Source organism: Giraffa tippelskirchi, chromosome 5 (assembly GCF_054371585.1).
Source record: "Giraffa tippelskirchi isolate mGirTip1 chromosome 5, T2T-mGirTip1v1.2.pri, whole genome shotgun sequence".
Lineage (NCBI taxonomy): Eukaryota > Metazoa > Chordata > Mammalia > Artiodactyla > Giraffidae > Giraffa > Giraffa tippelskirchi.
The window spans coordinates 20,352,201-20,364,234 of NC_137279.1; the positions used below are offsets into that span (position 1 = coordinate 20,352,201).

Consider the following 12,034-nt stretch of genomic DNA (forward strand, 5'->3'; position numbering starts at 1 on the left):
TGTGTGTGTGTGTGTGTGTTGGAAAGTCTTGTTATTTTTCACTCACTGGGAATATGGTAGCCTTTTCAATATGTACATTTATATTTTCTTGTTTTCAGAAATTTTCTTGTATTATTTCTTTGACAGTTTTCTCTTCAAACTTTTCTAAGAAAACTCTTCTTTTATTAGAATCTTCTGGACTGATTTTCTCATTTTCTGTTCCACATTCTGGGAAACTGCCTTGACTTTAGCTTACATATTTTAATTTTCAAACTCTCTTTCTTGTTTTAGTGAGGTTCCTTTTCTTACAGCATATTATTGTTTCATAGATGCACAACCTTATCTTTTGAAAGAATAGCAAGGGGAGATAAGAAAGCCTTCCTCAGTGATCAATGTAAAGAAATAGAGGAAAACAATAGAATGGGAAAGACTAGAGATCTCTTCAAGAAAATTAGAGATACCAAGGGAACATTTCATGCAAAGATGGGCTCATTAAAGGACAGAAATGGTAGGGACCTAACAGAAGCAGAAGATATTAAGAAGCGGTGGCAAGAATACACAGAAGAATTGTACGAAAAAGTTCTTCACGACCCAGACAATCACGATGGTGTGATCACTCACCTAGAGCCAGACATCCTGGAATGTGAAGTCAAGTGGGCCTTAGGAAGCATCACATGAACAAAGCTAGTGGAGGTGATGGAGTTCCAGTTGAGCTATCTCAAATCCTAAAAGATGATGCTATGAAAGTGCTGCACTCAATATGCCAGCAAATATGGAAAACTCAGCAGTGGCCACAGGACTGGAAAAGGTCAGTTTCATTTCAATCCCAAAGAAAGGCAATGCCAAAGAATGCCCAAACTACCGCACAATTGCACTCATCTCACACGCTAGTAAAGTAATGCTTAAAATTCTCTAAGCCAGGATTCAGCAATATGTGAACTGTGAACTTCCAGATGTTCAAGCTGGCTTTAGAAGAGGCCGAGGAACCCGAGATCAAATTGTCAACATCCGTTGGATCATCGAAAAAGCAAGAGAGTACCAGAAAAACATCTATTTCTGCTTCATTGACTATGCCAAAGCCTTTGACTGTGTGGATCAGAATAAACTATGGAAAATTCTTCAAGAGATGGGAATACCAGACCACCTGACCTGCCTCTTGAGAAACCTGTATGCAGGTCAGGAAGCAACAGTTAGAACTGGACATGGAACAACAGACTGGTTCCAAACAGGAAAAGGAGTACGTCAAGGCTGTATATTGTCACCCTGCTTATTTAACTTATATGCAGAATACATCATGAGAAATGCTGGGCTGGAGGAAGCACAAGCTGGAATCAACATTGCTGGGAGAAATATCAATAACCTCAGATATGCAGATGACACCACCCTTATGGCAGAAAGTGAAGAAGAACTAAAGAGCCTCTTGATGAAAGTGAAAGAGGAGAGTGAAAAAGTTGGCTTAAAGCTCGACATTCAGAAAACTAAGATCATGGCATCTGGTCCCGTCACTTCATGGCAGATAGATGGGGAAACAGTGGAAAGAGTGGCTGACTTTATTTTTCTGGGCTCCAAAATCACTGCTGATGGTGATTGCAGCCATGAAATTAAAAGATGCTTACTCCTTGGAAGGAAAGTTATGACCAACCTAGATAGCATATTAAAAAGCAGAGACATTACTTTGTCAACAAAGGTCCGTCTAGTCAAGGCTACGGTTTTTCCAGTGGTCATATATGGATATGAGAGTTGGAGTATAAAGAAAGCTGAGTGCCGAAGAATTGATGCTTTTGAACTGTGGTGTTGGAGAAGACTCTTGAGAGTCCCTTGGACTGCAAGGAGATCCAATCAGTCCATCCTAAAGGAGATCAGTCTTGGGTGTTCACTGGAAGGACTGATGTTGAAGGTGAAACTCCAATACTTTGGCCACCTGATGCGAAGAGCTGACTCACTGGAAAAGACCCTGATGCTGGGAAAGATTGGGGGCAGGAGGAGAAGGGGATGACAGAGGATGAGATGGCTGGATGGCATCACCGACTCGATGGACACGGGTTTGGGTGGACTTGGGGAGTTAGTGATGGACAGGGAGGCCTGGTGTGCTGCAGTTCATGGGGTCACAAAGGGTCGGACATGACTGAGCGAGTGAACTGAACTGATTATGCTTTGAAGTTGTTTTTGGCTTTGTACATTGTCTCTGTGTCTTCTGAGTTCTGTTTTCTCTCTCCTATTTATTTGTTTTTCCTCCTGCCTTTCATGGTGAAGAATTTCCTCAATATCTGGAGATTCTTGGCCATCTGTCTTTATTTTAAAGCACTAAAGAACTCAATGGAAACTGTGTGCTGGAATACAGCTTACAGATTAATGAGCTTCATTGCAGAGTACTTCCTGGCCAGATGTTTTTTAAAAAGTAATTTAACATCTTTATTGAGATATAATTAACATACCATAAAATCTACCCATTTAAAGTGCACCATTTTCAGTATACTCAGAATTGTGCAATTATTACCACAGTCTAAGCTTAAAACATTTCATCACTCCAAAAAAGAAACCTCATGTCCATTAGCAGTCATTTTTCATTCATCACTTCCCTGCCCTATACCCCCAGCCTCTAGAAGCCATTAATCTACTGTCTTCATAGATTTGCCTATTCTGGACATTTCACATAAATGGATTTGTACATTCTGTGGTCTTTTGTGACTGGCTTCTTTCACTTTGCATAAAGTTTTCAAGGTTTATCCATACTGTAGCATGTATCAGTACTCCATCCTTTTTTTAAGACTGAATAATACTGTATTATGTGGATATATCATCTTTTGTATATCCATTCATCAGTTGATGGACATTTGGGTCATTATCATTTTTGGCTATTATAAATAACGCTTATGAACATTCATGTACAAGTGTTTGTGGGGACATATGTTTTCACTTCTCTTGGATATAATTAGGAGTAGGATTACCAGCTGAAATTGTAATGGGGGAACATAAATGTTGGTATCTTTTTATCTGGTTGAGTTTCTCAAATTTGCTCTGTGATAAATGTAAGCCTGGCTGCTAGCCTTTTGGAGCTGGATCTTTCCAGAGTTCTGGGGGGGTTACTTTTCAAACTCTGTAATTCCCTGCTCTCTTCTTTTGCTCATTATTTCCATCCTGAAGAGTACTGTCTCCATGTGTCTATTTCTCGGTTCAAATTATACCTGCTTTTTTAAGGTGTAACTCACTGCCACTGCCCGCTAAGGTCTTTCCTGATCCACCCAACAAGAAGTAGTCTTACCTCCTATACACCATTTCTTCTTGGATATTTACTTCTTCTGTGGACTCCTTAAGGCTGGGGCCTTGTCCTTACTTCTCTACATTCCCTGGTAGCACATGGGTTTCTACTCTGTACTTGACTCTCACAATTACCTATGTTACTGTGTGACAAGATATTTGGTTTTTAGAAGTATTATTTGGCAACATTTTACTTCTTACCTCTATGCCCCACAATTTCACAAAGGATATTCTGAGTTTAAGAATCATTATAAATTGATCCCCAAGGCAACCTTGGCACCAAATTCCATTAGGGCCTTACAGCAGAGTTTATGACTTGCAGATCATTGGCTAAACAGACCTGCAGGGTCTTTTTGATCAATTAAGTCTGCATGTTAAAATAACCTTATAGTCTTTTGCACAGAAAAGCTTACTGATCACATATAGTAAACCTTGTTTAGATGAAAAGGACTCATTTACAACTGCTTTTCTGCCATCTTTAAGCAGTAACTCAGACCTCATGAGAATAATTTTACATTTTTATAATGTATTGAGTGCCAGATAAGGTTTGTAGTTATCAAAAACCTTGAAAAATTCAAAATATCATGATCACTACTTCATTATCCTTCTGATACCCCAGATAGAATATTTATTCCTCTTGAAGGAGAGAGAGAAAGTGAACTGAACAGCATTATAATGAGAAATTTAATGAGAAAGAGATCCCTGGCTTCTTGAGTTCAGAGTTCTGGTCAAATTTGGACAGTTAAGCTCACAAAGACTGACATGTTGGACCAAATGAAAATCTAAAACTTCTATATAATCTAGAGACATGATTTTAAAACACAAGTAACTGACTGGAAGAAAAATTTAACAATATGAGTAATAGTGGCTTACAATCCCTCATAATAATAAAGGACTACTCCAAACCATTAGATAAATGACAAATAGCTCAATAGAAAATGGGCAAAGGGATCAATAAGCAAGTCATAGAAGAAGAAAACTTCTGAAAAGATGTTCAACTTACTAGGCATTAGGGAATAGAAATTAAAACAAAGAAATGTCTGCTACCTGCCTTTTTTGTGAGGGGCAATACAGCATAAAGTTAAGAATGTATACTTCAGAGCTAGAATTCTTGAATATGAATCACAGTACTGCCATTTTCTGATGTGTGACATTGTGCAATTCACTCATTTCTCTGTTTCAGTTCTCTCATCTTCAAAATGAGGTCATGAATGTAACTAGGGTTGTTATAATGATTAAATGAGTTCATTTATGTGAAGTGCTTAGACCAGTGTTTGACACATAGTACATACTGTGTGTGTAAGTGCTAAGTCGCTTCAGTTGTGTCAGAATCTTTGTGACCCTATGGATTGTAGCCTGCCAGGCTCCTCTGTCCAGGGATTCTCCATGCAAGAATACTGGAATGGGTTGCCATGCCCTCCTCCAGGGGATCTTCACCACCCAGGGATAGAACCTGGGTCTCCTGCACTGAAGGCAGATTCTTTACCGCTGAGCTATCCGGGAAGCCCAGTACATATTGTACATGTGTTTACTATTTCTATTCATCCATCATACTGATAAAATGTAATGGTTGTTTGAAGGATAAAAGTAATTTTTAATATTGATGTATAGTTGCTGTACAATGTTGTATTAATTTCTGCTGTACAACAAAGTGACTTAGTTTTATATACATATATATATATATATATATATATATATATTTTTCCTAATAGTGTTTTCCATTATGGTTTATCACAGCATATTGAATCTAGTTCCCTGTCTATACAATAGGACCTTGTTAATTATCCATGGATAAAAGTGATCCTAATCTATGGGTGGGAATGGAAATTAGCACAACTTTTCTGAAGAACAACTTGATATTGTATATACTTCATACTAGTAGTTCTTCTTCAGAAATCTAACCCCATCACATAAGGAGAGAAAGGCACATAACAAAAATGGTCATTACATCTCTATTTTATGCCCATAAATGGAGAAACAAAATATTCATCAGCAGGGAAGTGAAGTACACGTTACAAAAAACTGTTACTGTTAAGAAGATTTACATAGATTTATATGACTGACATAAAGTTGTCCAAAATATTTATTCTATAAAGTGAAGTCACAAAGTAATACATATAATATGATCCCACTTATGTAAAAGGCTTCCCTGGTGGCTCAGTGGTAAAGAATCTGCCTGCAATGCAGGAGACTTGGGTTCGATCCCTAGGTCAGGAAGATCCTCTGGAGAAGGAAATGGCAACCCACTCCAGTATTCTTGCCTGGGAAATCCCATGGACAGAGAACCCTGGTGGGCTACAGTCCATGGGTCACAAGAGTCAGCCACGACTCACTGACTAAAGACCAACAACACCAGCTTTATGAAAACAAGCAAAATATACAAAGCAATGGCACCCCACTCCAATACTCTTGCCTGGAAAATCCCATGGACGGAGGAGCCTGGTAGGCTATGGTCCACAGGGTCGCTAAGGGTCGGACACGACTGAGTGACTTCACTTTGACTTTTCCCTTTCATGCACTGGAGAAGGAAATGGCAACCCACTCCAGTATTCTTGCCTGGAGAATCCCATGGATGGCGAAGCCTGGTGGGCTGCCGTCTATGGGGTCGCGCAGAGTCGGACACGACTGAAGCGACTTAGCAGCAGCATTTATGTATGGATTTTTTAAAAAAGGTTTGAAAATATACAAACTGTTAATGAGGTTATTTATATGGGAAGAAAATGAAGGTGAAGAGGGACTTTTATTTTTTAAGCTGTACTTAATGTATTGAAACTTTCTTCTTTTACACAAAGACACAAGCATTTTACAGTACAATTTAGAAACTGCAAAAAGGGGCTGCTTACTAGGTTTGCCTAGAGTTTCTGCAGACTTGCTGTAAGAATAGAAATGTTTTTCTACTTACGATTTAGACACCACATACCATTTTGGAAAAAATGGCCTGATTTCAGCAACTGATGCATATGACACAAGACCAAGGGTCTTTGGAAAAATCTCTTAATGACACCACTAAGGTTACCGACTTGAAGAACTCAGTTGATTAAGATCTTGTACCTTAGTTTTACTTAACTGTGTTTTCAGATGATCTGACGGCAAGAGGGTCTTTTTTTTTTTTTTTGAACTGTGATATATTCAAACTTCTAGTGAGTATATTCCTATACAAGAAGAATAAAGTTTCTGAAAAATTTGTTTAGAAAACCTCTATAAATGGATTTGAAAGACAAAAAGGATTATCTAATATTTGAGATTTACTAGCACTTTTTTTATTATGCTGTATTTGAGCCAGGAAGATACTACTATTGACTGAAGCAGAATAGCATGGAAGTCACATATAAGGAATTTAAATCATTGGAAAGGCTGAAAACACACTGCCTATATAATAGCAATAGCAGACCCCAGGAGAATATTATATTATCTCTTGGTAATTCAATCCAAGAATTCCTTTAGGCCACCTAAAGCAAAACAGAATAGGAGAGAGCATTTGGTTTGAAATTGAGAAAGTGATATTTAGTGCAAGTTTAAAAAATAAAGTACACCTATAAAATATATCTCCTTGTCTCCTAAGTTTATACGGGATGCTACAGAGTTTAAGGAACTGGCGATTGAATTAGGAATGTTTTAGTTGCTATACCATATCCTTGTCCTTAAAAACCAATATTCTGAAAAATTTTGTCATTCTATTTTACTGAGACTTATTTATAAAATTATTTGAATTCTTACAATGATGAAAGTTGTAGAATAATAGGAATCTAAGGAAAAATATGAGAATAAAAGATTTTTTTAATGATTACCCTTTAACAAAGAGGTATAAAAGAGATATCTAACAATACAATTGCACTGCAACTGAACATACTTGCAAATCTCACAGAACATCTCTAAAGTGGTTCAGGGATAAGAAGAGCTGATAAAGCAGTAGTCTCTCATTAACTCAGTATAGGGGAAAAGTTACTTTATAAAATGAGAGTCACTCACTGCCTGGCAAGTCTATAATCTGCAATTATGAGATTACAATCTATATTTCTATTTATTATGCAGGTAGCTGGAAATAATGGACTTATTACTGAAAAGAAAAAGAAACACCCAAGTATAAATAGGAGGATCATTATGAAAGGCAGACAAAAGTTTAAATCTAAGCTCTACTAATTAGCTGTGTGACTATGGGCACGCTTCTCAACCTCTTTTGCCTTAGTTCCTCATCTGTAAAATAGTATCTAGGGTTGCATTACATGAGAGACTACATTAAAAATACTTGGCACAGAGTAAGCACTCAATAAACACTGGTGATGGTGGTGATGTGTCAAGACACAAGAGTACCATTTCCTAAATTTTGAACATTGTGGAGATATGAATTATTACAAATGTGTCCTAGCATACATTCAATCATTTTAGAAGGCTGCTTTCCTTAGAGAGCTATGCATGTGAGGTTTGCTCAAGCTGGTAGTCCTAATTACTGAAATCCAGGCTTCCTTTTTAAAAAAAAATTTTTTTTTTTACTTATTTATTTGGCAGTGCTGGTTCTTAGTTGTGGCATGCAGGAGCTTTGATCTTCATTGAGGCATGTGGAATCTTTAGTTGTAGCATGTGGGATCTAGTTCCCTGACCAGGGATCGAACCTGGGCCCCCTGTATTGGGAGCAGAGTCTTGGCCACTGGACCACCAGAGAAATCTCAAGGCTTCCTTTTCATACATGCCTTCTAGATGTGACTGTAAATTAATAAGGCCGAGTCCATATAGTATACACAAAGAACAAGACAGCAGTGAAGACCATGGACTCAGAGCAAAGTTGCCCAAGTTTAAATACCATTTTTGCTATTTACCAAGCAGTATAACCCTTGGAACCTCTGTTTCTCAGACTTATCATCTGTAAAATGGTGATAATATTAGTATTTCTCTTACAGGGTTATTCTAAAGATTAAACAAGATAAAGTATATAAGGCACTTAGTATAGTGCTCAGAAAATGTTAGCTATAGCCATCAGAATCCCTTAAAGCCATTCTGCAGAAGAAAGATACACCTTGGACCACTAGAACACAATTCAACAGAAATAGCACAACTGACTCTTAAATTAGTTCTTAGGTATCTGCACACTCTCCAATATTATAAGATTTTTAAACTGGTTTGGTATGTAAGCTAATATTTTGTACTGTGCCTCAATATAAGCAAGACAAAAAAGTAAATTTCTTTATCAGATCTCTAGGACTATCACTGATGCACAGTTAGAGAAGACCAAAATATCTTACCAAAATGCACTGTAAAATTGCGTTCTGTGTTTTAAGCAAGTGAACGCCTACCTGTCATCTGTATTGCGAAGAGAGGGAAGCCGAAAGCTCGTGTTTCGGTCAAGTTTTGATTGGCTTTTGGTCCTCTTGATGGAGCCTTTTAGGCGCTTGCTGAAGAACCCCTAGAATGAAAAGGCAGAAGGTGATCGGAAAAAGAACAAAAGGGGAACCTTGCTATCTCCTAACTCGTCTGCACTGCCTTTGTGAAAGCTACTCAGATTCTTATAATGAAGACCAGAAACAGAATCCAGCTTTTAATTTTTTAATTTGTAAAACACAGTTGCTGGAAACCACTTGGTAATGTGCTAAAATTTTTTTTCTTCTAAGATAATTGGGAGAATTAGACTTTTTGATGGCACTTAAGTTCTTATTTCTTAAACTGTTTCTACAATAGCTATGGCAAAGAAACTTCTAACTTTCATGGTCATATGTTAGTGGTCTCAACAGTGACATAATTTGATCTATGTCACCTTGGATATGGTATTTATGATGTTAACTTTTAAATATAGTTTAACTATTTTAAAATGAAATTGGTATGTTATTTATGAAACCAGTGAAGCACCTAGACTTCAGAAGAACAAAGTGCCTTATTGTTTTTAGCCACTGCTTACTTTGTGCCACTTCTACTAAACCATCCAAAGTGCCTTGAACATTGTCCAGTCTTAGCACCTGGCAAATTAATGGACATTCAAAAAAGCTTGCTGAATAAAAAAATAAATACAAGAATGAACACCAATGAGCACTTCTTTTAAGAAACAATTCTACTGTTGGCAGATGAAAGGACATCTTACAGAGGTATCTCAAAATGTTTTGACAAAAGATTGTAATTCAAATAAAAGTATTTTGATGCATGGAAATGACTCTAATCACCTGGTGATGAATATTATTAGCTTATAGAATCTGTGTACAATAATATTTCCAAAAGGAAGAAAAAATACTAGGCCAATAACAGCACATCAAATCTGTTATATTCTTTTAGTTAAGATTAAACCCCACTGTTTTGGAGTAAAGACTATATTAATCACAATAAGATAGGTTATACTTATCTAATAACTTTACAATAATATAATCTCACACAAAATACCACACATAAATTTCATACACACACAAAATAATAATCTCACACAAACATACTATGTATTTCTGAGCAGGTCAAATATGATGAGGACCTGGCTCTATGCTGTCCTCACGCAGGGTCTTGTGCTAAGGGTGGCTCCATCTCTGTGCTTCTACAGTTGCTGCAGCAGGATAAAGGAAGTTTGGGAAATTTTGTACTCGCTCTGAAAGCTTTATGTCTCATTTTATTAAACAAAAAAGTCACATGACCACGCCTAACTTCAACAGGGAAAGAATGTACAATCCAGAAAGATAAGTGGAGATATCCGGTGAACAGCAGAGTGGACTACCGCTGCTTTTCCACGCCAAGTATAGTTTGCAAACACATAAGCACTCCGAGAGAATGATGGAAATTACTTATTTGAATCAGAATTGGAACTATTTAGCTGATTGAAGAAAAATGCTTGTGTTATTTCTTGTTCTTGTAGTCCAAAGAATAAGGGTAAAAACTAGAAAATACCACACAGACAAAATTCCCTAAGCTGTTTTTTACTTCCCAGGTTTTTTATTATAGGTGTATTGAGATTGATTGGAGGGAAAAAAAACAAGGCTATTTTAAAAGTACTATATTTCTTAGAGACAGGCATTTGCCTGGTTTCCTGTATAATCTTAGCATCATTAGGGAAAGTCACTGTCATTTGTTCTCCAAGGCAGAGGCTTTCTTTACTACCTTCTATGATCAAGACGAGTTACCACATTTTCTTATGAATGCAGTCAGCAAGCAAGACTGAAATTTATAGAATTCTATTAGGATCATTTATTATTGGTTCAAAAACCACGAGCCTAAGTTGAGATTCAGCCCAAGGACCCAACTAAATACCATATATAAATACATTTCTAACAAAACTATAGTTAAGTAGTTAACTGAGAATGTATCAGTAGATGTTCACTCATATAGTACTTTATCTTTCTGTGGGACTTTTATATCATATTTTATATTTTAATCCATTTATTTATTAAACATTTATTTTATATGTATATGGTATAAAGCATTGTAACAGCTATTGTAAGGGTATCAAAGATTAAAAAAAATCCCTGCCCTCAAAAGGCCTGTAGTTTAATACAGAACTAGAAATAAATATAAATATCTATAATACAGCATGCATTAGGAAGGTACATGTTCATAATGCCTGACATATTTAATCACAAAATAAAACTATCTTATTTCTTTGAATCTAGGACACCAGTGATTGTCACACCATTATTTTATGTATACTAAGAAAAAAAGCTGCCAATTAAACTATAACAAAATGACTTATCACTTAGACTCTTTATTTTGCATTAAAGAAGTTGTTTTTTTAATGACTTAGGTTGGCAGGTTTTGTCATATATCACATAGTGTACACAAAGAAAGAACATACACAAAACTGGTTAAGGTATTTAATGCTTCTTCATTCTTCTAAACTATTTTTTGACTAAGAGTAGTTGTTGTTAATGTTTTTCCACAAAATATCGTGATATATTCTCTCTTTCAAAAACATTGATGATGAATGGCATGTTTTAAAAGATAATCTATAGAGATGTTAAAATGTGAAAAAATTTACATCTCAGAATTGATGAAACATGGTATTGTTTTAGAGAGGTACATAGGAAATTATTTCAGGAATTTAGAGAAAGATGAGGTTGCATCATCTATTGACATGAAGGGAAAGTATATGGAAGAAGTGGTATACGCTAGGTCCCAGAGGGAAGACATGATTTGGGTTTGGAGGTATTGAGGAGCAAGGGTACTATATGGAACACAGCATGAGAAGAACAACACACAGGGTATACGTTAAGTAGATTTAGTTTGGTTGGTAAATTACGAGTTGTAACGACAAATAAGATTGGCAAGTTGATTTGTCCAGCTATTAATGTATAATTGGCAAAGAGGAGATACCCCACGCCCAAGGTCAGGAGCGGGTGGCCATGAGGAGCTACCGCATGTCCAAGGTCAGGAGCGGAGGCCGTGAGGAGATACCCCATGTCCAAGGTCAGGAGCAGCGGCTGACAGGAGCTACCCCACGTCCAAGGTCAGGAGCAGTGGCTGTGCTTTGCGGGAGCAGCCCTGAAGAGATACCCCATGTCCAAGGTAAGAGAAACCCAAGTAAGATGGTAGGCGCTGAAAGAGGGCATCAGAGGGCAGACAGACTGAAACCACAATCACAGAAAACTAGCCAATCTGATCACATGGTTCACAGCTTGTCTAACTCAATGAAACTAGGCCATGCCGTGTGGGGCCACCCAAGACAGAGGGGTCACGGTGGAGAGGTCTGACAGAATGTGGTCCACTGGAGAAGGGAATGGCAAACCACTTCAGTATTCTTGCCTTGAGAACCCCATGAACAATATGAAAAGGCAAAAAGACAGGACACTGAAAGATGAACTCCCCAGGTCTGTAGGTGCCCAATATGCTACTGGAGATC

General features: G+C 37.2%; 1 protein-coding gene across 7 annotated transcripts in view; it reads right to left on the bottom strand.

Moving 5' to 3' along the window:
* RASAL2 (RAS protein activator like 2) overlaps positions 1-12,034 on the bottom strand; it is a 384,725-nt gene that overhangs the window by 56,710 nt on the left and 315,981 nt on the right. For all 7 annotated transcript variants that reach the window (XM_081485990.1, XM_081485995.1, XM_081485993.1 and 4 more), the window contains one exon: positions 8,526-8,635. In XM_081485990.1, the coding sequence (XP_081342116.1) occupies positions 8,526-8,635 (110 nt within the window). The remainder of the gene's footprint in view (positions 1-8,525; positions 8,636-12,034) is intronic.